Source organism: Pagrus pagrus (genome assembly GCF_965226575.1).
Source record: "Pagrus pagrus genome assembly, chromosome: 18".
Lineage (NCBI taxonomy): Eukaryota > Metazoa > Chordata > Actinopteri > Spariformes > Sparidae > Pagrus > Pagrus pagrus.
The window spans coordinates 17,913,322-17,939,448 of record NC_140202.1 but is presented as its reverse complement, the minus strand read 5'-3'; the positions used below and the strand labels follow the sequence as shown (position 1 = coordinate 17,939,448).

Sequence of the window (26,127 nt, the reverse complement as noted above, 5' to 3'; positions counted from 1 at the left end):
ACTCTGAAGCCACAGAAATGTTAATTTTTATTTATATATATATATATATAAAGTAATTTATATATTTGTGAGGAAATGTGTGGGTTCTGTGTTCTGAAAGTGGCTTTTAAAGCCTTGCAATCGTCATGAGCGGCTCCTGTAGCATTTCAATTTCATCAATGACTTAAATACTGCAAGTGTATTGGCAGTGGAGCCATGTTGCAGTGGAATGCCTCATGTCAGCAGGGCTCTGTTTGTATTTGCCTGGTTTGCACAATGTACTGTTGGTGTTTTTTATTGTAGAATATGATGCATATTGTTTCTTTGTACACAAAGAATAAACACATACCATAAGACGTGTCGTGTTCAGCTTTGTTAATTTACATGTTTTCATTTCAGACAAATTGTTCAACAAATACAATCTTTAGAATAAAATTTTTCGTATCCACGTCTGCAGACTGAACTGACGGATCTGTGGTCGCTCGTCCTTTATTTCTTCTTGGCAGCCAGCAGGTTTGGTGCGGACACTTTAACTTTGCCCGGCATGTTTCTGGATAGATCAGCATCCTGCAATACGGGTGACGTAAGAGGGGACACAGTTTGAATTGTATTAAAGAAAAACAAACTAATATGTAATCAATCATTTGTTTGATCCCTGTTCCATTATATTGTAATCTGTCACTTCTTTTTTATACAGTTATTCACTATATTGTCAGAAAATAGTGAAAAATGTCCAAACAGTTCGAACTTGAAAGCATTTTTTTCTTGATAAATAAGTCATAAATAATAAATTAAAGTGCTGATTTGTTTTCAAATTGGTCTAAATCACCTTGACACTGCGGAACAGGTCTTTCTCTCTGGTCGACGACTCTTTGGCTTTCATAAAGCTCAGAACTGCAGTGCGTGCAGCTGGTGGCAAGAAAAAATAAAATTAACATCACTGTTGATTCTAAAAGCACTGTAAAACATCAGGCAAAGGCTTTAAGAATATTTCTATTAATCACTATTCTTACCTTTCCCTTTCTTCTGAGAACCTGGTGTCAGTTTCACTTTGTGTCTGCGGGAAAACAAATGGCTCATTTAGATCGTACGCTCCTCACATTCACTGTCTTACACGCAAACGTTAACGTCACCTACTTGTAGTTGGTCAGGGAGGTGTATGGAGCACAGACTGGCACAGCGAACAGCAGCACGTCTTCGGCATGAGGCTGGCCCGTCAGAGAGGTGAGCAGGTTCTCTGCTTCCTGAGGCGGCACGAAGGAAAACTTAGGGTAGACTAACGCAGTTGAAAACGTACTATATGATGCCGAATTAACGTGCTTTTGTCCCCAAAACATTCTTTGAATTGTTTAACAAACATATCATAGAGCAAATACTACTCTATACTCACCTCTGCTCCGGGGTTGTCCTGGTCCACCTCATCCTCCTGAAAGAGATTACAGCATTGATAAAGACTCAACATACAATACATAACACATATAGGTAGGTATTTATAAATCCATTTCTTGGTGAAAGTGTGTCAAGCACCTTTTCCTCCTGTTCAGCAGGAGCTCCCTCCTCTCCAGGCGGTCTCTCCTCGGTATCCTCCGCTCCTCCTGTCTGCTCTGGTTTCTTCGCCGCTGTCTCCACGTTACGAGGTTTCTGAGGTGGTTTCTGAGGGGCCGGTTTCCTGACGGGTTCATCTTTCCCCTTCCCCTTCTTTCCTTTCTTCCCCTTATCCTTCTCTTCCTTGGTGGTACCAGCTGACTAAATAAGTACAGCATTCATAGTGTTATTATTAATTATTAATGAAACCTTTATTGTTTATATTATTACACAGTGACAGCCTCCTCACCCCCAGCAGCTGCATCCTCAGCTCCCTGTCCTCTTCATCCTGGTCTTTGTACTTCTCCTTTATCTTCTTTAACTTGTTCTGGAGTGACAACAGGGAAGAAACACAAGAAACAACACAGACAGAAGAAGCTTTGTTCAAGTTCAAGATTGATCCATAATCATTATGACATGTAACTCTACTATTTCAGTCATGCCTTGAATGATTCTTAAATTTTGTTATAGAAATGAATACTGTAAACATACATTTTGTGATAGAAATTGCAGCCTTCTTTAAGATAGATCTATTACAGATTACTGAATGTGTATATACATGCTGACTATTCTTTATATGTATTTATTCTTGTTTTTATTGCATGTGTCTGATGCATCTTGGGGTGAAAGTGCCTTCTTCAGTACTATTTTATCTCATTTTAGTCTATTTTCTTATTACTACTTTTATTTTTTTTATTTATAGACTTAAACTTGAATCTTCTCGATATTTAGGCCTTGTTTTTTATTTATTTTTTTCACTTTCCAATTTGAATCTCCTTTAAATGTGTGAATTTGAAAAGATTTGTAAAATTAAAAGCCCTGTGTATTGTTAAAAGTAGTATGACTTTGTTTTAGATTTGGTCCCTAATAACAGGACACCTTATCTCCACACTCCTTTCTCACCCTTTGGCCTCTCTTCAGCGGCTGCTGGGAGGAGCCTCCTCCACCTTTGGATCCGTGATCGACCGCTGATCCGCCGGAAGAAACCTCAGTCTTCTCCTCAGTCTTCTCCTCTGTGTCGAACCCTTCCTGCTTCTGCTTCTTCTTCTTCTCTTCTCTAGTGGCAAAGGCAACAAGGGATTCGATTGTTAACTGGTCCGTCAGAAATGTTTATAAGGGCTTTTTGGCATAAGCTTGACAGGAAAAAGTGCTTGGTTTGCTGTGACTTATTGTACCTTCTCTGCCTTGCAGTCATGTGTTTCTTCCCCTGCGAGTCTACCTCCACCTAAGGAGAAATTCATTAATTAACATCATCATAAGTGTTGTATGATTTATGATTTTACTTAATATAACATATGTGGCCTAGGACTGTAACTAATTACCTGAGTGGTCACTTCCTTTTTGAAACCAGGGTTCTGAGCGCTCCTAGAAATAAGGGGAGACAACTTCATTAAGAGCAGTTCATCGCCATGTGCAGTGATGGTGTTTGTTTGAAGGAGCAGCAGTGGTGACATTACCTGCTGGGCTGTAAATGAGGAAGGGAGATGGTCGTATCCGGAAAGCTGAACTCTTCACTTTCTTCATTCTTCATCTCCTCATCCTCCTCCTCGTCTTCTTCTTTCCCGTCCTCCTCCTCTGCCTCCACGTTGTCCTCCTCAGGAACGTCGTCCAGCTCTCGACTCGCACTGTCATCCCCCTCAGCTTTCTTTTTAATCTTCTTTTCCATCTCTCCATCTCCTCCCTCACCCTGATCTTCATTACTGCTGTCATCACCTGCAGCAGGCGACAGAGTCGGTTACAACACCTGCATGTTGTTGTTGTTACACACACAGTAAATAAAGTCAGGCATTTTGTGTTTGCTACCTATCAGCTCCTCTCCCTCCTCCAACAGCTCAGCAGTTTTGGACGCAACGTCCTCCATGTCTTCCTCTACGGTCTTCACCTTTCTCTCTCCTCGGTGCCGAAACACACTCAGCTCATCGACCTGCGCAGACACAAGAATAATACTTAATTGTTTGAAGATGAGAAACAGTTCAAATGTGCTCATGATGGTATTTTACCTTGAAGAGGAATCCAAAGCCCATAATCAAGTAAGAAGGTGGCAGAAAGTTTTTCTTTCCTGGAGAGAAATAGATCAAATGTCAGACATTTTCTAATATTTTTCTTCGGTGAATTTACAAAATGTAGAAATTTTAATTTGAAGTGCCTCGTACCTCTGACCATGAAACTGCCGGTGGTTAGGTACTCTCCTGTAGGAGCAGTCTTAGACACCTAAAACAAAAGGAAAAATGGAAAATCAGTATTTCTAAACACCACAAGTTTGGAAATTCCTTAGGTAGAGAGAGCGATATCTGCTCAATATCGATGACTCACCTGATGATGATGAACCCACCAAGCGCTGGTGATAATCTTGGCATCCCAAGCAGCACTGTAGCACACAGCCATAGTGCCAGCTTCTGTCAGGGTACGAGGAGGGATGGGGTCACCTGGAGGAGGAAGACAGAGAAAAAATTAGGGAGAAAGTAACGTCACAAACTGATGAAATTAAGTCAAATAGCAAAGAGAGACTGACAAGCGACGTGGTTTACCTGACGGGTTTTTGATCACACAGCTAGTTGCTCCGTGGAGGTCAGCATGAACGTAGAGATCACCTGACAAAGTAAAGGAACACATGAAGGGATAAACTTTTGAAGGTGCTTACGTTTGAAGGTAAGAGTGTGTGTATTAATTCATTACCTGCCCGGAGGTAGCGTTTGACAATCATCTCGTTCTGCTGCTGATCTCTTCCCGCGATGACCAGATAATTCTCGGAGCTGATGAACCACAAGAACTTCTCAAACCTGCCAAAAAGGGGAGAAACGGTTCAGAGAATAAAGACTCCACTACTACATAAAAAAAAAATAAAAAGCTGGATCAAAGTCTGAATAGTGTAGATATACATCGTAAGTGTCGTACCAGTAGACCTTCCTGGCCTTCTGAATGGTGGTCACAGTCTGAACCTCCTTTAGTGTTTTCTGTGTTTTTTTCTCTGCAGACTTCATAGCCTTGAATGACACAAATAGAAGAACATGTTTATTGTTTGCTTACATTTTTCATGCCTTAAACCTGAGTGCAGAATAAAACTGCTTTCTTACCTTATCTGCTGCTTCAATGGTTTTTTGTTCCTTCTTCTCAGCGCTGCGTTTGAAGTCATAGTATCTACAAAAAAGAAAAGCACAATGACACTGCTGTAAAAACAATTTCCCTCACATAATTCTCAATTCTGTGTCTAAAGGATTACGTGCAAACCTACTTTTTGGCATTGGCGTAAGCTGACAGGCCAAGATCCACATCCACTAACATGGGCTTGTTCCTTTGCAACTTCTTGTTCTGTCCTTTGTCTTTATTCTTGTTTTTCTTCCCTTTCTCCTCTACCACGTCTTTTTTCTCCTCCTCTTCCTGGTCTTCCTCAGAAATGTATGGATTCCTAGAGGAGAAAAGACAAAAAAAAAAAAAAATGAGCTGAGTCGTCTGTGGTATTAAAGTGTCTTTATCAGTGAGGGTCTTACTTTAAAAGCATGGTGATATGGTTGGTCTGCAGCTTCAGATCCTTGATGGCGCAGGCCACAGGGTCCCCGGCAGCTTGTGCTTCTTTGACTATAATGCCGATCTCCGTCCAGTCCACCTGATTGGCCAGCGCACTGCGCACCACCTGCAGCGCCCTCTCTACCACAGGAAGGTTAATCTCCACCAGTTCACCCTTTATTCGGTCCATCTCCTGCAACACGCAAGACAAGATTTTTGTTGCATATGCGAGGTCGAGATGGGAAAGTATGGGAATGCAGGTGCCATCAAGTGCAACGTTTACACAAAGACAAATGATGCTGACCTGTGCTTGGTGCAAGGCCTCCAGTCTCTGCCCGTGGTCCCTCTTAACGTTTTCCAGCTTCTTCATAGCCTGTTTCTCCTGATGCAAGGCCTTCATGTCAATCTTCTGACTCTCCATCTTAGAAAAGAACTCATCCACTGCCTGAGTGAGAGGATAACACTGGATTCATATCACATTCTTGCAAAAAGTGTGAATTCATTGCGTAAAGAATAAGAAATCAATAAATTAAACAAATGAGCTAATATTTACCTTGTCAAAACTATCAAACTCCAAATAGGGGCTCTTTGCATGCTGGGCAAAAAGGAATGGGTGGAATTCATCATATCTGTAAGTAGACATCATAAATTGATTAATAAAGAACCAGCTAATAAAAATATGTTTAGTATTTTCATATGTAACATGCGTTACACAAAACAGGACATACGTGAGCAGTTCTTCGCTGGGTTTGCCAGGAGTTAAGCTTGGTTTCTTCTCACTCTTCTGAATGATGTAACCCTTGAATACAAAAAAAAACAGAGTGCGTTACTTTAACAGATCCAGTAGAGAGTCCTAAAGTACTTTTCCTCAAAAGAAAATCAAAAATTGCTTATGAAAGTTATCTTACTTTGCCACTGAAGTTCTCAGTCTTTTCCATATATGTTTCGGCAATCTGCAGAGCTTCCAGGATTTTAGGAGCAACTGCAAAAGTAGACGGATCAAATACTGTGTTTACATATTTAGAGAATGGATTTACAGAAGAACAACATTGCGAATAAACAAACCGGTCTGCTACTGCAATTAACCATACTCCAACGGCTCTACTGTACCTTGGGCAGCATCAGCTTGGCTGTCAACTTTAACAGAGCCCGACAATCCCGCCTCAATCAAACTGTGTTCAATCAGAGTGGCTCCATAGGCTGGAGAGGTGTTTGGAAATAAATTATTAAAAGAAGTTTAACATATTCAAACTTAAGAGAAATGTGTATCCATTATAGATTAATAATTGGTTGCTACTTACGGAGGTGAGGGTTTAGGACCCTTTTCACTTGATCCCCATTCTGTGCACTGCTGAGGATTTCAGTGAGTCTACATTTAAAAAAAAACATTAAGAGAGAATTAGTTTACACTGATATGAGGATAATATATAAATGGATGTCCATTTGGGCCACAAACTCAACAAGCACATATAAAGATGTGGTTACTTCTCTAAACTGATGAGAGGTTCAGGGGGTCGGGCGCTCTCCACAGGGTACCGCTCTCTCACAGCAATCTTAACATCCTCTGCCTCTGCTGTACGAAACCGCAGCAGATTCAGGATGGTGTACTCGTGGTCTGCGAGAATGATGTTGCCCTGAAGTTGGATACGGACAGGCCGACACATACACATTAGCGTACATCAGTGGCGTGGTTTGGTATGTTCTGAACAGCACGTAAAGTTCGAGCCATACATCTCACAATGTTTTCTCACCCTGTCGTACAGTTCAATGATCAGGTGGTAAGCAGCCTCATCTGAGCCAAACTGGATGTCAACAATCCTGTCAATCCCGAGTTGCTTAATCTGGGTCAACCGGCGCGACTTCAGGTGTTTTCGACACTGTGGAGAAAGTTGTTTTAAACATTCAGTTTCATCATAACTGATCCATGAATAAACAATCACAGACCTGATAAGAGAAAAAAATAAGACTTCAAAGAAACAGGAGTTTATATGAAAAGTCTCAGTGAAATCAGAATCACAATGCAAAATAGTATAAAAACCTAGAATACAGTTAAAATGTACTTGCAAAAAAGTTGGTCCGTCTTATTAAATAGGCAACAAGATGTTCTTACTTTCATGGCAAAGCCCGAAGGCATCATGTTCTTGGGCCATTCGAAGTCTGTAGAGTGAATCCGTGTCCCAGACTCGACCAGGAGAACAGCTTTGCTGTCAGGCCTGAGAATCAAATGACACTTGGTTAAACACACTGTCTGAAAGTGGTAAGAACAGAAAGTCTATTTACTCAAGTGACGTACTTGTACTTCTGTTTCATGCTATTTTTTTTTCAAAGGAAAATACTGTACTTTTCATTTCACATGTACTTGACAGCTATTATTCAGATTTTATAAAACAAAACATGTGGTGAGCTCACACATGATGCACTGTTAAAGATTGTCTAAACTGAGCTACAATGCAGCTTAGATATATAAATGCATCACCAATACTAATGAATGTAATGTATAATAATTCAGCACTGTCAGACCCCCTCTCTTGCATAATGCATACTTTCACTTTAATAATTCAGTAATGTTAGTGGTAATATTTACTTTCTTATACAGATTATAATCACAATTATGAATGCATGACTTGTATTCATAACTTGGCATTTTCATGTGCTAACTACCAGCTGTAAACAAGTTTTGGATGCAAGTTTTCAAGCTGTTCTTACTTTTGAAGCCGGATGAGATACGTCTTATTGTCGATGTCATACACGTTGTATACTCTCATGCCGATGTAGCTGTGAGGGGGGAAAAAATAAAGCAAAGCAAGAAAATGAATGGCTGCAAAACATCTGTACACAAAGTCCACTTTAACGATGCTAGGTTAGCTTAGCAACCCTGCTAGGGACAACAACACAAAAACACCTACTTGGCATTGACCTCGGCAATAACCGCCCTGATATCCACAGTGGTGAATCGTGTCTTCATGGTGGCAGAATAGCTGACAGCAGCTAGAAAAGGAAATGTAAACGCTGAGGCAAATAATTCACATTTCTAGTGCAACATCAGCAAGGGAAACATGCAGGGAACTTGCGAGCATGCGCACAAGCTATGTCGTTACGGAAGCCGCCTTGGCGCAAAAAGGAGCAGGTCAACGCCTTTTAGACACAAGTGCGATAGTATGCGTAATTTTTTTAATTCACAACGGTGCTTGGGACCGTTATACGACAACATGAACGACTGGAACAGCAGCCGTGATTTTGAAGGGACCGTTATGGATAATTTTTTTAACAATTTGCACTACTCAAACTGGCTTATTGGCGTGAAAAACATGGCAAGCCTTCAAAATGCATGCAAACCACCTAACAATAGAGGAAACGTTGCGGACGCGGGGAATAACACGCTGCCTAATGGAAATACACCCGAGCAAGTGGTCACCCCCACCCACCTCAGGAAAGAAGGTGAGCAGGTGAATTGTGCAGCTGTAGAGGCGTAAAGTCGTGATAAATATAAAAGGCCCCGCGGCGAATAATTGTGCTTGACTGGCATTTTTCTTTTCTTACATGGCAGGGCATATTCTGCTATGTCGGTGCTTTTAATTGAGGATTTTTCAGCGCAGCAGTTTGTAGTTTCCTCCACAGGTCAGGGTGCAGGGCGAAGGCGTGCTCCGTTACCAAGGCGACGGTCAGCTAACAGGGCTCGCTAGCAAGCGTGGCTAAGCTAGCACCCGGATGTCAACTCTCGTGTCCTTTTGACACACCGACACGCAAAAACCTTTTTTTTAATTATTATTTATTTATATTTTTTTAATCGAAATGCATTGAAATGCACCGTCCAGATACGTGTGTCATGGATAATCGACTAACATGCGGCGGCCGAGACTCAAAAGACATGCATTTTAATGTTATGACAGGTCTCAGATCAGAGAGAAATGTTTAGATCCTAATGATGACGTTATCCGCTCTTGAACTGCTGGATTTAACATTTGATCAAATCATTTTTGAGTCGAAAATTGTTAAATCTAAAGATGTGATTTGATTAATCAAGAATATAATCATTAAAATTATTGTTAGTTGCAGCCCTGTTTTTAATTTACTGTGACATGTGTACACTAATTGATTGATTTTTAATCAAGAATGCCAAAAACACACTGGTTCCTGTCTCTAATATATATATATATACACATATATATATATCAGACTCAGGATCCATAGCAAGACAAACACAAACACGACAACAGACAACACAAACAGTAAAATGCTTTCTATGACAGTAAACTGCATTTTGGGAGAGAAAACAAGACATGTAAATGTGCCAATTTGGTTCTGGAAAATCAAGATTTTCATTATTTTCTGACATTCTTTTTTAATCATTTTAATTTTTTTGGCCTTTCATGGCTTTATGTGACAGGACTGCTTGAGATCTGAACCCTGGGCTGCTGCAGTGAGGAAACAGCCTCTGTACATGCTCCATCAACTGAGCTACTGGGGCGCCCCATTCATTTCTGACATTTTAAGACCAAATGATTGATCAAGAAAACAATCCGCAGACAAATTGATAATGTGGATAAGCATTAGTTGCAGCCCTATATGAATGCAGGGCTTCCAGCGGTGAATCAGATTAAAAAAAAATCCTATCCCAATAAAATATTGTGCTTTAACATCCAAATAGGATTTACCTGTGCAGACTTGTTCCGCCACAAGCTGCTGCAGTAATATTATAGATGTGTGTTCATGCAAAACGTTCCCCTTTATCAGTCTTCTTCTCTGTTTTTAATTGTTGTGCAGGTTACAAAGCAATTAAGAAAATCGGGCAGGGGACATTCTCAGAGGTGGTGAAAACTCTGAGCCTTAAAGATTTGAAGTTCTACGCATGTAAAACATTGAAGCAGACAATAAACAGGTATGTATTCTGTGACCGGATGACCTGTGCACAGGCAATCAGTGGTGCGCTTCCTGAGCCATACGTCTGTGGACCCTTGAAACTTGAGTCAGCAGCTTGTAACCCCTTTTGCCTTAAGTATCCTATTAGATGTCAGCTTCCTCCGCCTTTGACCTTGTAGTGATGAGGTCACAATAGATTGCCTGAAATGTGAGTTGTCCATGCACAGGTGTTTAACCTGACTGCCCTTTAAACCTGTGCAACCATTCATCTTGTTAAATTTTAAATTTGCATCATGTTCCCGTCATGTTAAGCTGTGAATATGACCCATTAGTCCTCGTCCTCACTACACATTTTTCATGCAAAGTAAGCAGATATGCAATCTGACTATACAATTAACTTTATTACATGTATACACCTGTCAAACGCAATGTGCAAATGTCACCTGTTTTCCATCATCAAGTCTGGAGCAGGCCAAAAACCTGCGGGAAGTCCAGGTAATGAGGAGACTGAGCCCGCATGCAAATATCATCCAGCTACATGATCTGATTTTGTGAGTACTGGAGTGTCATCTATTGTGAAGTTGTTGTATTGCCTCAAGCAAGTTTCATGTGGCGTGTCATATTAATCTAATACGATGTTTCAGCAACAAAGATACTGGAACCGTGTCTCTGATTTGTGATCTGATGGAGATGAACATCCATGAGTTCATACAAGGTAAGTCTGCGAATATGAAAAACATTATAATAAATTCATCATAAGGGTGACGTGGAAAGATGGAGATGTCGTCTTTCAGTCAAGTTTTGGGCTGATGTTAGTTCTTCATTCCTTGCAGAAAGGGAAACACCACTGCCTGACCATATGGTACAGAACTACATGTACCAGCTTTGCAAGGCACTTAAACACATGCACAGGTAGTTATGAAAGCGCTTCAGTTCACATGAAACGTTAAAATAAACACATTAAGTATGCTGACATTGTTTTCCCCAATATCCCTCTTTTGTTGCAGCTATGGGATCTTTCACAGAGATGTGAAGCCAGAAAACATCCTCATCAAAGTGAGATGCATCATGATCGTAATTTGCTTGACAGAAACACAAACAGTGGCACTCTGGTTCTGGGTCATACATATTTTAACATTTATTTTGCAGCAAAACAGTCTGAAGCTCGGTGACTTCGGCTTATGTTTGAGTGTGTCCTCCAGGCCCCCGCACACAGAGTACATCTCCACACGCTGGTACAGAGCCCCAGAGTGCCTGCTCACTAGTGGGTACTACGACTTCAAGATGGACCTGTGGAGTGCTGGTTGTGTCTTCTTTGAGATCATGAGGTACCTCTGCAGGGAGAGGGCACAACTTTTCACCTGTAGTACCTTAATGGGACAACAGCTCATGGGCTCATAAGACAAGACTGGTTATTCTTGATTACATGTTCAGTTTTCTTTCTTTGTTACTTGAGAAATCCTTTCTGTCTCCAGAGACGTAAACAAATTGTTGTGTAAATACCTTTGTTGCGGCTTACAGATTGATCTATACCCATGTGTGTTTTAGTTTGAAACCTCTCTTCCCCGGAACCAGCGAGTTGGACCAGGTTGATAAGATCCACAACGTGTTGGGGACACCAGATCAAAGCATCCTCCAAAAGTTCAAGCGGTAAGTGTTCATCGTTTCTATAGGTCAATTGTAATTATTATTATTACATTAATAAAAATAATTATTGTAATATTATTATTATTATTTTATGTGCTTAAAAGATAGGACTTCTCATTGTTTTTGTTCAATGTCTGGCAGATCTACAGCGCTGGATTTCAACTTCACCCCTAGAAAAGGCACCGGTATCTCACGGTTGATCCCCAGCTGCCCTGCTCCGGCTCTGTCGCTGCTCTATCAGATGCTTGCCTACGACCCCAATGAACGCATCAGTGCAGGGACAGCCCTGCAGCACACGTGCTTTAGGGAAATCAGGTAGACCATGCAAATCAGAAACAATTCACAACCCTGCAGCTTTTGAATGAAATTTGCATGACATTAATTGCCAGGTTGGTTGGTAAGATAAAAACTGTGGAAGGACTTTAAAGCTGGGGTTGGTAAGATGAGAGGCATGCGTTTCTTTCTTTCTTTCTTCTTTCTGTCAGAACATTTCATTTCTGTTGGGATGTTAAGAGATTGTTATACTCCGCACCAGCGATGGTCGTGGCCTGAGGCATTATGTTTTCGGGTTGTCCACAAGTCCGTCTCATTCTCTTAAACGCGATATCTCAAGAGCGCCTCGAGAGAATTTCTTCAAATTTGGCACGAGTATCCACTTGGACTCAAAGATGAAGTGATTAGAATTTGGTGGTCAAAGGTCAAGGTCATTTTGACCTCACAAAGCACTTTTTTGGCCAAAATAACTCACCAACCATAGCTTTAATAAAAACAAAAATGTAATAATTATACCCTGTCCATTGTAATAGAAGTATTGCCTTTTTCTCCCAGGCTGGCAGAGCAGAATCCCGAGTCTCCTCGAAGACTTTACGGCCCTGCATCCTCAGACCACATCTGGCGCCCAAGGCACACAACTTTAATGAGTGTAAGTCGAATTTCTAATGGTGAAAAATTGAAAGTGAAAATGTCCAAAATGATTCAAACTGGTACCATCGTTACCTTCCCCTTGGCTTTTTACATTTTTTTAAATCAGCAAAGTTCAAAATTAACCAAGAGCAATATCTAATTGAGTAAAACACAGTTGACATGATGTTTTTAAAATGCTTGCTATGTTGTATTGAGGGGAAAAAGAGCAATGTCAAATTAATATAACTGAACAAGTGCCATTAAAGTGGTCATTAAGGGATTTGATTCGGCATTCAGGCTGCATTTCCTCTCTTCACAGCCCCGAGATGAGTCGCACTGCACAGCTTTCAAGACCTTCTACTTGCCACCTCTGGATAAGAGACCTAGAGACTACTGAAAGCCAAAAACACCTTAAAAATGGCCTTTTAAAAACAAGAGAGTCTGTATTAAAGAAACGCAATGTGCACTCCACACAAACAGTATAAAGTCTGTCATATTATGTTGGATTAAGAGTGTGTAGTGTAGTTAAGACCTCAGTTTTACTTGACTTAGGCAGGTGTTACATGTTTACAATTGTTTATAATTATTCTTCAGTCTGAGCCTATTACACAAGCAAAGCAATAAGATATTAAACATGTGAACAGCTGTTTACCGGGTCAATTAAAGGGTGCAACTTCTTTGATGAGGGAGCAGGGTCAGCGCCTTTAAAAAGTAGTCATACTCAAAGGAGTACTACTATCAAACAAATCTCCAGTGAAGAAATAGAGGACTATCATTCTTGGACAGGAAACAAGAAGATTTTAAACATCGCATGGGTATGTTAGTGTCCTGGAGCGACTGAGGGGTTGACTACTTTTTATAGGCACTATATACTTGTGATAATTTTTTTTTTAAATAGCTGTGAATGAGCTGATTTGTAGGGCAACAGTCTTCCTGTACAAAGGTAAACAGCAAAAACATTCACATTAAGTGCTTTGCAATTATTCCGAAGGCACAGCATTGGGGGAACTAGTTCATAGGGAGACACTGTCATAGCCGCCTGCAGGCAACAAAACCTGAGTGTGAATAGTTGATAACAAAAAAAGACTTGCATTTCAGATCAGTGATGTATGTGAAAACATCTGTGTTTGCAGATGGGGCCTTAAGAAAGTCCTGAATATTTTTTTTCTGTGATGATTTGTTTATAATGTAGCGTGACCACCTCCTCACTTGAAGCATCGTGGTTTAAAAAAACAAAGGAAGTACCATTTCATTCAGAGCTGTGAGCTCATTAACATGGACTGTGACTCTGTATGCACTTTATTTTTGTTGGTTATTGTGGCGCATAAACAGATTTAAAAAAAAGTCAAGTATGTGTGATGTTGTCATTAACTTGTCTGCGTAACCTCCTGACACAAAAAATGTTGAGAACAAAATGGTAAGAATTGTGTTTTGTTTGATAAACAAAATGCATTATAGAGTGGGAAATATAAAATATAATCCACTTTAAAAATATATCTGCCTCACCAACTCTGTCTAGTGCAGGGGTCACTGGACTTTTCATGGCACCCACAAGGATTGGTTATTATCACACAAAAATAAAAGTACGTAATACTGCAGTAGTGTCAAATGGGAAAAGACTTGTTAGTTTATCTCAAGTTTCTTATGAGAAATCTTTCCTGTGACTCAAAGGTCCAGTGTGCAGGATTTAGTGCCATGTAGTGGTGTTGTTGCAGATTGTAACTAACTGAACACCCCTCGTCTTACCTTCCCCCACATTTGGCTGATAAAATGCAAAAGAAACGGCCATCGAAAACACAAGGATTCTTAGTTTCTAATGATTACACACTAATGAAAACATAATTATGAATGTTATATTCATTTCCTGCCCCTAAATACCCCCAAAATCCTATAAACTGGACCTTTACAATAAATAAAAAAGAGCCATATCAAGTTAAAGGTGCAATATGTAAGAGTTGCCCACCTGTTCATACTCCAAACAAATAGCGGACAGCATTTTATTGGAGTAACTGCTGTTAACACTGGGAGATCGGAGCATCAGTGGAGCATTGGTGTTGTTCCACCACTAGCACTGGAGTTTCTTACTGAGGGAGGAGGTTTTTTTTAGGCCCAGGACAGGAGGACCCAGCGAGGAATGCTGAGTGCCACAGCCAGGTGAGTGGGCAACTAAACCGGGATCAACAGCCCTCAGTGACCACGGCCAGACTGGGAATGTTTTTAACCTAAAAGTCTTAAATATTGCACATTTAAGGAGTCTTGAGATTCAATAGTTGTCTATGAGAGTTCCATACTTGAAAGCTCCTGTCGTGCACTCTTTTGACACTGTAACCAATTCCAACACCAGAGGCATTACAAGTTTGTTATGTAAATACAGTGTATGTGACACAAAAAAGAACAGAAAACGGTGTATTCAAGATTATTTTAATATTATTAATATGTATACTTTAGGCTTTAGAAATATAACTATCAATGACAAAACTTCCACTGGAGTAATGGTAGTTTGCTTAGGCCCCCATCAAATCAATTAATTACAATATACACATTATGATACAGAGCAGATTTGAATCTGAAATAATATTAAAATAAATGCTCAATAGATAAAGGTTTTAATAGTTTTTATCATTTTCTCCAACCTACTGTATTAGCCATCTGTGAGTTCTGAGCACACCCAAAAATGTAAAGCCATTTTCTTCTAATAAACTAATTTTAAGTGCAAACATTTTTTTTTTCTTTAAAAAGACTCTGATTGCAGCATCCAGCTTTATAGATTCAGATTTCAAGACTGAGGATGTTAAAGCCGAGTGCAACAAGGCAGTCCTCAACCCTCTTTTTTTTTTGTTCCATTAGAGTAGTTATAAAAACAAACAACAAAATAACTAACAAAATCAGTGCAAAGTCGAAATGGGGAGATTCTACTCAAGAAAAGACAGAAGTGGTGGGTGAATGTGGATGGATGCAAAATTTTCAGATGCTTACGCACTTGGTCATAAAAGGATAGTTCACCCAAGAGTCATATTTTAATCAGTAACCCTGAGCCGAGACCAGGCCACGCCATTTGGTAAAAAAAAACAAAAAAACCCAGGGGGTTCACACAGATTATGAAAATTAAATGAACTATCCTTTTAATCTCAAGCCACAATTGTCTGGTTCGCATCTAACAAAGCCAAGCTTTTATTTCCAGAGGGGACAACAGTCTGATGAGATCTGACATGAAAGAAAGATTTTTAAAACTCTAAAATGTGTTAAAACTCCAGAGAACAGAACAATAGTACATCAGCGCAATAGTCCACCATTGCACCACACCTTCTCTTGCTTCATTCCTCCACTAGGTCAAGTGAGTGATAAACGAAAAAGAACAGAAAAGCCATTAACAAAATCGTAGGAGGGGATAGGGCAGGGAGGGGTATCAAAGAAAAGGAAAACTTGCAATGCTTGCAGGGTGAAGAGCAGCATCAGACTCTGGGTTGCAGGGTTCTTTAGCAGCAGAAATATTGTGGCTATACTACTGTTCCACTGGGAGAGCTGGCTTGGTTTTGGGATGACAATAAACCCTGGAAAAAGGAAAACAAGGAGATTTGCATTGGGAAAGTTCACAAACTGTAGCAAAAAATCAAGCAACAAATAGGATACTGTTGCAAATAGCAATGGCAGATAGCAACAAATTAGCCTCTGGCCGCTTCTTTCCATGTTACGGTCCGCTGCATTTAATTAAAAGCCTGCGCACAGCAGTCAGAGTGGAGTGTACAGTGTGACACTAATTATGTCTTTGAGAGGTTTGCTTGATCAAGGCACTTCTAATGTTTTAACATGGAAAACTGAGGCTGCAAATATCAACATTTTGTCTATAAAATGTCTAAGAATTGTCTCATCACAATTTCCCAGAGCCCAAAGTGACGTCTTCATTTGCTTCTTTAGTGCAACCAACAGTCCAAAACCCAACGACTCTTCATTTACTACAATAATGACAAAGAAAAGCAGCAAATCCTGACAGAAGCTGTAACCAGCCTTTTTTAACTTTTTTAAAAATTACAAATGATTATCAAAACAGTTGCAGCTCTGGGGCGAACTTACTCAACTGTTTAGCTTTATATTGTTATTGCACTTTTGGCTAATACACACTGAATCTTCCACCATAAAAACTTCCAACTTGCACTTCCAAATCAAACTTTTGCTGCATAAAGTGGTTTGTTTTCATCAGATACATTTTCTCACTCCTCAATATCACAGCATCGTTTGTGTCCTCATTTTACTGAAGAGACTAGAATTTTAGGGTACTTTTGCCTCGAGTGTTGTTAATGTCTGGCTCTGACAAAAGTAAGAATGTGTCTGGACTCACTAGCCTTCAGACTGCCTGTTTGTTCCAGATCCGCTAACTATCATGTGCCTCGTTCTGGCAAAATCTCTCAAAACACACAGACAAAAGGGAAGTATACGAGGGCGTATACACACATTAAGCTGTAAGCATGTGAGAAACAGCAGAGACTCTTTGGGCATATACAGAGGCATTTGCATAAAAGCTGAAATGTGAGAGTGTATTCAGATGACTTCTTGGCTATGCTGCTATGCATTGTGGGATGATTATGATGGACCAATGAACACACTTCATATGGATTAACGTCTTATTTCCCCTCACAGGTCTACACAGGAAATCCTCCTTTTCAGAATGTATTATATAACCAGACTGGGATATTTTCATAGCATTGGTTATATTTGAAACTTAGGCATAATTGGTCTTTCATTGGAAAGCTGATGCGCATTAAACAAAGTCTGATATGTTCCTTGCCTGCCTGCAGAGAGAGACAATCTGACTATAAAAGCTAAAAAATGCTTTTCCAAATGTCCACAGTTTATTTTATGCTTCCAGTATATGTCTTGATTTTTACTTACAGCCCACCAACTGATTTTAGGACAGCTAAAGACTGACAGACATAACATTATTTATCACGTCAACTTTCCCCCACATTTCCTACATTAAAAAGAACTTACCACTTTGCCTGGCCTCGCCCATGTGCAAATAAATCCCTCCTGACAAGCAGTCACTAAACAGTCCTCTAAAAATATGAGTACAGTCAGTCTCTCGTGTGCTATCTTTTTACAGATGAGGGGCTCAAGGAGGGGCACATCCTCCATGCGCGGGCACAGCAGCGTGCCCAGAGTCTTAGCAGGGTCTGTTTTGGTTTTTGTCAGCAGGTTTAGCTTGTCGCTGCTCTTGCTGCTGATGTGGCCCATGCTGTGGTTGCGTTTGTGGTCCTTCTCATGGTGGCGTTCCTTCCGATCATGGAGTGACAGTGTGGCAAACTTACTCACGCCTGTAGCGATGGCGCTGTCCATAATACCACTGCCAATGCCACCACCACTGCCAGCCTTGTTGGTGTTGTTTGCTGTTGTTGTGGTGGTGGTGCCGGCTGAATGGGGTAGGCTGTTGGAGCGTGGTAATGTAGTAGAGAGGGAGTTAATGCCAGGAGTATTGGCACCACTGTTGTTTCCGTTAGTAGTGTTACTAGAGGTGTTAGTGATTATTGTAGCACCTGCAGGGGGGCTGGTAGCATTCATCACGTTAGTGTGTGTTCGTGTCCGTGAGAGCGGAAGATGGGGAAAAAGGATGTCCTCAGTGAGATCCCATAGGCAAAGCTGAGTGTCCTGGCCCACTGAGCCAAACCGGTAAGTGACACTAACAGGCCGGCTGTCCGTGGAGTTGCGCTTGGAGAGTCGAGACTGCGTGCTGTTGGCCCGGTCCCGTCCAAAGTGGATCATCTGATCCTGGAAGTCCTCATCGCTGCCGCTGAACTCCATTGGGTCACTCTCTTCCACACTGGTGGTGTAGTGGTCAAATGCCACCACACTCACCCATGACTTGTGCCCGTGACCTCGGGCGATAACTCTGCAGTCCAAAAACGACCACACAGTCACTAGATCGTCCTCTCCACCTGCAACAATGTATTTCCCATCGGGGCTCCAGCACACACACAACAAGCCACCAAAGTAGCTCTTCATGGTGCCGTGAAGCTCAACCGCGTCAAAGTTGAAGACCCGTAGGAAGCCATCTTGGCTAACACAGGCTAGGAACTTCCCATCTGGAGAGAAGGCAAACTCATTCAGAGCCCCCTCGCCTACTGTCCATTTAAGGAGAGGGTTCCGCGTGGATTTACTCTTACAAGTGTGGACAGAGTAGTTCTCTCCCTGTTTTAGCAGCTGGTAGTGTGGCGCCGTGGTGCCACACGTATGCTCCACGTTGTACAGGTACATGTTCCCACTGGCATGAGAGACCAGAAACAGGCTCTCAGAGCCTGGCACCCATTTCACGCATGTTACTCTGGACTTGTCTATAAGTCTCTGGCAGGAGGAAAGGAAGGTTGAAGTTTGAGAGGCAGACAGGGGAGGAGAGAGCAGAGGAGGGAGGGGAGAGGAATAACAACAATGTTAGTTCAGTATCATCAGAAAATTCATTTTCTTATACATACAATACTTTTAAAGTCTTAAATCTTTGGCAATGTTATGTTTAAAGGCATTGGGTAGAGAGAACACAAAAGGTAATATAAAGTACAGGAAAAGCTATGGGAAATCCTGTGAACACATTCAGATGCTTTACAGAATGGATATAAACAGTACTACTATGATCAATTCCTCTACTGACCAATACCAGCTACCAGAGGAACACAGAACTCTTAGTGATCTAACATCCGTCATTCATGGACCTACCTCTTCATTGAAGAGCTTGCTTGTTTCCTTCTTGATGGGGTCAATGAGCTGTACCTGTCCTGCTGAGAAACCCACCAGCAGGGACACACTCTCTGCCGTGGCTGTGAGGTGGTTGAAGTCATGACAGGTGGGCTGCGTTCCCTTGTAGATGCGCTTGTCTATGGGCTTGCTCAGGTCAGCAGCCTGAAGAGAAAAATACATGAACGCACATGGAGTGCAATAACGTTTTAAAATATCAAAAATAACTTTTTTTCCTTGTACTTCATTGCAAACACACTGAACTAGAGGAGCTGAAGGGTTGAATGTTAATGAATCACATTTATTATAAAGAAGACGCTCATCTGAAACACAAAATAGTTCTGCATGATCTTTATCAACACAACAAATAGCTGACAGTCGCCAAGTTAAAATAAGGAGGAACTCGAGTATAGAGGTACGTCTTTTTGCTGCAGATGGGTAGATGCTAGCAGTCTATGATGATGTCGAGCTTCTTTCTGAGGTCGGGGAAACAGCATTTTACTACTGCGAACAAAACACCCTAGGCATGTACTGTAGATAACCAGTGTAACTGTTCCATTTGTTAATGATTTACAGTTTACACTACTCATAGAATGGAAAATTCTCTGAGTGTAAGATGATGACTCAGTGGTTCCTCCATTACTGTTGGATGTGACACTGAGTGTTTCTGTCTCACCTCAGAGACACAAAATGTCAAACCAAGTCTTAAAAGTAGTTTAAATCAAGAGTCCAGTCCAAAACACAGTATCTATGCCTCACAACAGCATGCATGGTATTAAGCCAACAGTGTTGAAGAATACTTCAAGTGTGGTTGTACGTGAGTTTTATGGATTTACACACAAGAAATAAGTCTTCAGAGCTGCTGGCTTTGTTTAATGCTGGCTGTGATACAAAGGACGGTCTAACTATTTTTGTTTTGAACCTGTAGCAAAGTAACTGCTCATGCAAATCATATCAGATACGTAAAATTGCCAATCTTTTTCAGCTGAGGGATGGGACAAATAATCAATAAGGTGATGTATTAAGAACATTTTCTGACATCTTACTTATTCTTGGTTGTCTTTATGCCATTAACTACAAACTCTTGATGTAGAAAATCATAAAACAGTCAAACACTCTGTCATAAATGTGGCATAAAGTGGTTTCAGCTGACACATCAGAGGTTGACAGGAATCAGCTGACTTCTAAGTTAAAGCAATGTGTCACAGCCTTGTGCCATAACATGTGCATGTCATGTGTGTCATCACTGCGATACAAAACAGCAATAGACTGGCTAAAGGCTGAACTACTAGAAACTAGAATAAATGTAGCATTAGGCAGAGCATCCATCAAGATACTCCTAAACTACATCAGGAGTTTGAGGGCAATGTATAGTGATAATAGTGAGTAATCATTTCATTCCTACTTCCAACTATTCAACTAGAAAAGCCTCACATATTTGTCAGAGCCAACTTTCACCATGACATTTTGCAGACTGAAACCACTTATTTGTTACTGACTTAACATAACGCAGAAATATAAGTATACTCTGCAGTGACTGAGCCTTTAAAAGATGATCCCCTTTAACTGCGGATGCTTTACCAGATATGCTCCATCATACATAGCACAAGTTAGCATTTCTCTACAAGCAGAGCAGTCAGCTAGTTTGATCAGCTCATCCACTCTGTCCAGACATATCCCCAAGCAATAAGCTGAGTGCCACGATATGAAAAGATGACGGCAGCAGTTAGCTTGTTAGCCAAATGACTGTCCATACACTCATATCTGCATCACTGTTGTTTGTGGACAGCTGTCAATCAGAAGGCGTCGACAGGTGTTATAGCTGTCAGCGTTTAACTGTCAGTGTCATCACAAACTACAACCACTACAGCAGCAATTTCGACCCTGACAACTTAAATAAAATGAAAAAGGTCAACTTTATCCTAGTGATCGTTATCCAACCTCACGAATGCCTCTAACCGGCCAAACGAACACAGAGTGACGGACTGGGGACGGAATTTAGCCCCTGGCCTCGGGGTAGCTACTGGCTTGCTAACGCTAGCTAGTTGCGTTGGCTAGCTAACTAGTAGGCTAGCTTCAAGCTAACTAGGTGTCAGCTAATTTCAAAGTCAAGCACCTGTCGGAGCTATTTAATACAGACAGCACAAGCCTGAAGCTCAGCAACAGCTCAGGCAGCAGTGATGTTTTTCTCAACATGAAGTATCGCGAATTTCCGCTGACATTAGCCGCGTTAGCATGCTACCTTTCTAACGCCTTTGTAGATGTAGAAGTAGAGCTCACGGCCCACATTGAAACAGATCCTGTCGCCGTTGCCCGACTGGTCGTTGACGTTCACGAAGGAGACCTTGACGGGGTTGGAGCCTTGCGAGTTGAAAGGCACCCTGTTAGGACGGCTGTATTCGGAGTGAGTGAGGAGTTTGTAGACGCCTTCCCGAGTGGTGAACTGAGTTTTAATTTCGTTCATCTCCTTCCCTCCTCCCTCCGCCGCCATCTTTGAAATTAACATTCATCCCTTTCCCCCCGGCCGGATCTTACGCACGGAGGGAAACGGGGATTCCGACTCTCTCGTTCCCCCCAATGGTTCAGCGGGGAACTGGTGGAGGAGGAGAGATAGCAGCTATTTTAGAATAATAAATAATGATTAAGAATAATTTTAGAATAACTTTTAAACAATGCGGCAAGAGTATGGTGTGTTTAACGTTGGCGGTAAGTTATATACATGTTTAAAGGGGCACTGTGTAGCTTTACAAACTCAGGTCCCAGGACACTGTTTGAAGCAAGAAAGGTGGCAGGGTCCGCCACATGTAAAAACAAAAAGTCAAAACAGTTTTGTCCTTTAAAGTCAGTTTGTTTATTCAGTCATGAAAACAGAAAAGGTTTGTTTATTTTATTTGTTTAGACTCTTCTTCCCCCAAAACTGCATAGTGCTCCTTTAAAGAAAGGTCGTTTATTTTCTTCGTTTCTTTTTTAAATACTACATTGTTTTATTAGCTGGGATTCGCTGGTGGTTTACAAATTACAAAATATTTACAAAATTCACAAATTAATTATACACAAACTGTTTAATCTTCACTCAGGACTTACAAATGAACCAAAGAAAAGAAAATAAGACTTTCGTGCATCTTTAATAGGAGCAAGAACACTAAGACATAGATGATATCTGCAAATACAATTTTGAGCTTTCGGCTGGATTACCAAGTTAAGGGTTATGGGAATACTGATTGCTAGCAAGCAAAACGTGATGATAAGGGCCTTAAGGTGAGTCCTGCTTTATGGCGGATCTTGATATCTTTATATGTTTATTTTGATTTATTATGATTTGCTACCTTAACACAAGCAACTACAACACAACGAATAACAACAATGGCCACATTACCACAGTCTCCACAATAATATGTGTTAGTCTTTTACCAGTGTGTCTAAATTAAAGAAACGTTTGACATTATTGGGAACTCATTAAATAATAAGACAGTCGACAAGATGGTCCTGGTGAATTTAAAAAGTACGACACGACATTCGGGTGTCGTGCGGAGGCAGTGAGAGCTTTATTTTGAAAAACAAAAATAATTCACCGGACGTATTATTTTGTAACAATTTCAAAATGAGCGAACTCAGGTGCTGTGAGCGCGTGTCCACGCTGCCTGTCGCGTGTCGTTGCTCACCTGTGCTCACACTCAGAGGCAGCTGGTTCTCTGCAGGTTCACCAGACTGCACCACAAAGACATCCTGTCAGTGTTTCACTTCATCTCTGGTCCGTTTTAAAAGTTAGACCCGCCAAATGTCATGGCATACAGGAGGAGGCGGCAGCTCTCACTTCCAGGTATCAATACTTATCATTTTAAAATGTGCATTATTTGTTTTCTTGGACGTAGCATCCTCACACTGCATGGCTAATCATTTGAATGACCACACATCACTTTTAAAACAAAACTTGTGTGTATTTAATTTTGAAAGTGCACTACACTTCCTCCATTTAGACCACAGTGATGGACACAGACCCAACAACATGGACCAGCTTGCTTTAAAATACATGGTGAGATCACTTCCATCTCCATGCTTAGAGAGTGCTCCAGCCTCTTTATCAGAAGCACATGTGTTTGATGTGTGTGTTGCCTTGACATGAATGTGGACTGGAGTTTCCTCTGTTTTGTTTTTTGTATTTTTGTCAGGAGATGTGTAAAGTGGAGTCCAGCACAGATTCTGACTCTGAGATCAGTCCGAGGTGGTCAGACACCAGCACTATGGTATTTCTGAATGGGAACATCACACACACACTGAGCACTAGTGACGATGTCAACCAATACAGCATACATTCAAAGTGGCTGAAGGTAGAGTTCCAATGATTAATCGATTAGTTGTCAACAATGAAATTAAAGGGGCAATATGTGAGAATTTTTGTTCCTGCTCTGAAGCGCCGAAGCAAAACGAGACATTTGCGGATGTCATCTTGGGCTTTTTTCACCATTTTCTGTCAACTTATAGACCAAAAAACTAATTGACAGAATAATCAACAATGAAAATAATCTTCAGTTGCATCCCTGTCTTAATTAAAGACTTTTAAAATGGCTTCAAAATGAGTTTCTATCCAAGAAATTAGGATGATTCTGCATGCCCATTACTACCACCGGACCTTCCCACACCCACAGTCTTTTCAGTAACATCATTAAGGCGTAGCACACTGGGATGGGCTCCAGCTTGTTCTTCAATCAATGAAATTAATTAATTGCCGTCTTGTTGATGTAAAACTAACTGAATTTCTTTTTGAGCAGGGATGTGTGAGCAGTGCACCAGAGAGTGAGACTTTCAGGCGGATATTGCCATTAACACACAAGCCAGCAGGAAGGCATGGCTGTTACTCTTTGGTAAGCTTTCTCCATTTTCTGCTGCAAAAGCATCCTGCTGTTTTGTGTGTTCATCAGTGAATGCGCATATGCTCATGGTTGTAGTTCCTGGACCCGTACGATGGGAGCTCTGAGGATTCTGACAAGTCAGACGTCGACATGGGGGTCCCCAGCAGGCGAACAAGGCAGCAGGGAAGAGGTGGAGGAGGAGGAGGCTGTCGGTTCTCGGGCAGGAGCAGGAGACTCGTTCTTCATCACCCCGCCTCCCTCAGAGAAGTGGTGAAAAATGGGATGAGAGATCATGAAACGGAGCAGGAATGTCTTTTGGACGTCGAGATGAAATGCGGGAGTGACTCTGAGCTGTGGGTCTGCGAGCTTGACCTTCTGCCCTCTCACCATGACCAGGAGGGTTGTGGAGATCTTAAAGAGGAAATGGCCAATGATTCAACAACACACGCCCAAACTATGGATGTAGAACTTCACTGCCAATTTGATGATTCAGGCTTGCACGCTACAAGATCCTCCACGCCTCAAACAGCTGAAGCTTCAACCCCAGTGGACGGTAGTTTGTCCCAGAGGCTGGGTAGCTCCTCAGAGAGATCCCAGAGCCCCTGTCACCTCAGACCTCTTTACAAGAGGAAGCTGGGGTTCCCCGGGGTGGAAGTGGTGGAGCTGGTGCAAAGGAAGAGGCAGTGTGTGGTCAACATGGAGGAGGAGCAGGAGGGAGGGGAGTCAGCATCTGAACCATGTTAGACTCATTAAACCACTGACTGGAGTACTTCACTCATATTAAGTGTGTTAAATTACTTAAGGTAGAATGACATACTATAAATAGCTACTTGTAATGCACTTTTGTTTGGTCATGTAAAGAGACTTGAGGATTTATTTTTCTACCTACATTGTGCGGATTGTTTCTTTAAGAAATTATTATTTTTGTTGGGAAAAGTACTCAATAACAGACGATGAAGAAACCGAAGCAATGAAGAAACTGTACATTTGCCCAGAGACCAATAAAAGAAAAACATCTTTCAAAAGGTAATTTAAGACACAGAATTTATTTTATTTTTTTATCCATATACACTAAATGAGTGTCTTTTGCTGTACTGGATAGTAATGAACACCACCTACTGTAGTTCGAATGAAAAAGATGGAGCAACTGTAGCTCCACTGAATATCAGCAACAGGTGCCATTCCTGTGTAGCTGTGGCTTCACGTTTGGAGTAGTCTAGCTGGAAAATAAATTTTTCAAGTCAAAGTTCTTGCAGACTGCAGCACTGTAGGCTTCCTAATTGACTAACCACAGTCAATCTCCTTCAGTCTTGAAGATTATACAAGTTCGATAGGTTCTCATCTGCAGCAAAAACATGAAACACCGTCTCATACCAGTATCCTTATTTCCATTTCTTAGAAATATTCTCACAAAAGTGTTGTGAAATATATTTTTATACCTTGCAGATTAGTCCAGTTTCATTTCCTTGAAACAATTGTTTTGTACTTTTCTCTTGCAAAACTACGACTGTCTCTCTCCAACCAGCAGGCAGTAATAATACACTGAAACTAAAACTAACATTTTTAAATGATTTTTTCTCAGCCTATTCTGATCCGTGAAGCCTTTATTATCTTTGCATAAAGGTTTGGATGATAAGCTGATTAAATGTTTTTTAAGAGGGTGGGCAGGAACTAACGTCCAACACTATGTGCACTTTGGATCTCAGGTTGAAGTTTCACCATGTCAGGGGTCAAATTATGATACAGGCTGAAACAGGAATGCCTCCTCATCAAGCAGAAAGTCACTGGGTGTGGGATTCCCCTCAGATGTTTCTTAAACAGTGACAAAATGGGTTCAGACATTTCAACAAGGACAATCTTTCCATGTTTATGATGTCATGGATTTATCCTACAATTACCATATTTTATCTTGCCGGTGAATTTGTGATTTCAAAGTTGGTCTCTAGAAGTCTGGCAGACGGAAGTTAATTTCAGTGATTGACAGAGTACATAGACAGTAGTGACAATCAGAAATCTTCCATACTTTTTAAGTGTGAGGATCAGGTAATCAACTTCCTTTCTATTCTCATATCAGACTTAAAAT

The 26,127-nt window shown here is 41.1% G+C and overlaps 4 protein-coding genes across 6 annotated transcripts; 2 read left to right on the top strand and 2 right to left on the bottom strand.

Moving 5' to 3' along the window:
* Nucleotides 1-339: 339 nt before the first annotated feature.
* nemf (nuclear export mediator factor) lies at nt 340-8,713 on the bottom strand. Its single transcript, XM_084380550.1, has 33 exons — nt 8,608-8,713; nt 7,974-8,055; nt 7,774-7,842; nt 7,178-7,280; nt 6,819-6,944; nt 6,553-6,701; nt 6,369-6,436; nt 6,178-6,267; nt 5,976-6,049; nt 5,796-5,866; nt 5,621-5,696; nt 5,372-5,512; nt 5,052-5,260; nt 4,796-4,969; nt 4,638-4,701; nt 4,459-4,547; nt 4,240-4,343; nt 4,092-4,154; nt 3,877-3,989; nt 3,717-3,774; nt 3,564-3,622; nt 3,367-3,487; nt 3,021-3,276; nt 2,886-2,928; nt 2,739-2,788; nt 2,467-2,620; nt 1,814-1,891; nt 1,507-1,725; nt 1,370-1,405; nt 1,117-1,223; nt 993-1,036; nt 809-888; nt 340-546 (listed from the first exon to the last, which is right to left on the bottom strand). The coding sequence occupies exons 2-33, from the start codon at nt 8,030-8,032 to the stop codon at nt 469-471; spliced, it is 3,225 nt and encodes a 1,074-aa protein (XP_084236676.1). The 5' UTR covers nt 8,033-8,055; nt 8,608-8,713; the 3' UTR covers nt 340-468.
* LOC311273466 (MAPK/MAK/MRK overlapping kinase-like) lies at nt 8,040-13,814 on the top strand. The gene is made up of 11 exons (XM_084380551.1): nt 8,040-8,505; nt 9,832-9,946; nt 10,389-10,478; nt 10,572-10,642; nt 10,761-10,839; nt 10,935-10,983; nt 11,077-11,255; nt 11,476-11,577; nt 11,716-11,889; nt 12,403-12,496; nt 12,797-13,814. The coding sequence occupies exons 1-11, from the start codon at nt 8,124-8,126 to the stop codon at nt 12,872-12,874; spliced, it is 1,413 nt and encodes a 470-aa protein (XP_084236677.1). The 5' UTR covers nt 8,040-8,123; the 3' UTR covers nt 12,875-13,814.
* Nucleotides 13,815-14,882: 1,068 nt separating this feature from the next.
* Nucleotides 14,883-21,723, bottom strand: LOC311274405 (WD repeat-containing protein 20). The gene is made up of 4 exons (XM_084382070.1): nt 21,437-21,723; nt 19,177-19,359; nt 17,464-18,810; nt 14,883-16,028 (listed from the first exon to the last, which is right to left on the bottom strand). The coding sequence occupies exons 1-4, from the start codon at nt 21,698-21,700 to the stop codon at nt 15,975-15,977; spliced, it is 1,848 nt and encodes a 615-aa protein (XP_084238196.1). The 5' UTR covers nt 21,701-21,723; the 3' UTR covers nt 14,883-15,974.
* A 1,087-nt stretch (nt 21,724-22,810) lies between these two features.
* On the top strand, nt 22,811-25,074 carry LOC311273387 (uncharacterized protein). Of its 3 annotated transcripts, none has more exons than XM_084380414.1 (5): nt 22,811-23,014; nt 23,172-23,227; nt 23,367-23,438; nt 23,964-24,056; nt 24,141-25,074. In XM_084380414.1, exons 1-5 carry the CDS (start codon nt 22,978-22,980, stop codon nt 24,786-24,788), a joined length of 906 nt encoding a protein of 301 aa, XP_084236540.1. In that variant the 5' UTR covers nt 22,811-22,977; the 3' UTR covers nt 24,789-25,074. The 3 variants fall into 3 exon arrangements, with proteins under 3 accessions (XP_084236540.1, XP_084236539.1, XP_084236541.1); XM_084380413.1 differs by having other exon boundaries at nt 23,364-23,438; XM_084380415.1 differs by having other exon boundaries at nt 23,149-23,227; nt 23,364-23,438.
* Nucleotides 25,075-26,127: the final 1,053 nt, after the last annotated feature.

What these genes read in the sequence shown, in the direction of transcription:
- LOC311273387 (XM_084380413.1), top strand. Translation starts at nt 22,978, where the DNA reads ATGGCATACAGGAGGAGGCGGCAGCTCTCACTTCCAG. An exon ending in GCGGCAGCTCTCACTTCCAG is followed by an intron (nt 23,015 to 23,171) that starts GTATCAATACTT and finishes TCCTCCATTTAG; the next exon opens with ACCACAGTGATGGACACAGA. An exon ending in GGCATGGCTGTTACTCTTTG is followed by an intron (nt 24,057 to 24,140) that starts GTAAGCTTTCTC and finishes TCATGGTTGTAG; the next exon opens with TTCCTGGACCCGTACGATGG.
- LOC311273466 (XM_084380551.1), top strand. Translation starts at nt 8,124, where the DNA reads ATGCAGGGAACTTGCGAGCATGCGCACAAGCTATGTCGTTACGGAAGC. An exon ending in GCACTTAAACACATGCACAG is followed by an intron (nt 10,840 to 10,934) that starts GTAGTTATGAAA and finishes CTTTTGTTGCAG; the next exon opens with CTATGGGATCTTTCACAGAG. An exon ending in GGCACACAACTTTAATGAGT is followed by an intron (nt 12,497 to 12,796) that starts GTAAGTCGAATT and finishes CTCTCTTCACAG; the next exon opens with CCCCGAGATGAGTCGCACTG.
- nemf (XM_084380550.1), bottom strand. Translation starts at nt 8,032, where the DNA reads ATGAAGACACGATTCACCACTGTGGATATCAGGGCGGTTATTGCCGAG. An exon ending in CTGAGAACTTCAGTGGCAAA is followed by an intron (nt 5,867 to 5,975) that starts GTAAGATAACTT and finishes TTTGTATTCAAG; the next exon opens with GGTTACATCATTCAGAAGAG. An exon ending in CAAACGCTACCTCCGGGCAG is followed by an intron (nt 4,155 to 4,239) that starts GTAATGAATTAA and finishes TTACTTTGTCAG; the next exon opens with GTGATCTCTACGTTCATGCT.
- LOC311274405 (XM_084382070.1), bottom strand. Translation starts at nt 21,700, where the DNA reads ATGTTAATTTCAAAGATGGCGGCGGAGGGAGGAGGGAAGGAGATGAAC. An exon ending in GCAAGCTCTTCAATGAAGAG is followed by an intron (nt 18,811 to 19,176) that starts GTAGGTCCATGA and finishes TCCTCCTGCCAG; the next exon opens with AGACTTATAGACAAGTCCAG. An exon ending in GGGCGAGGCCAGGCAAAGTG is followed by an intron (nt 16,029 to 17,463) that starts GTAAGTTCTTTT and finishes TCCTTTTTCCAG; the next exon opens with GGTTTATTGTCATCCCAAAA.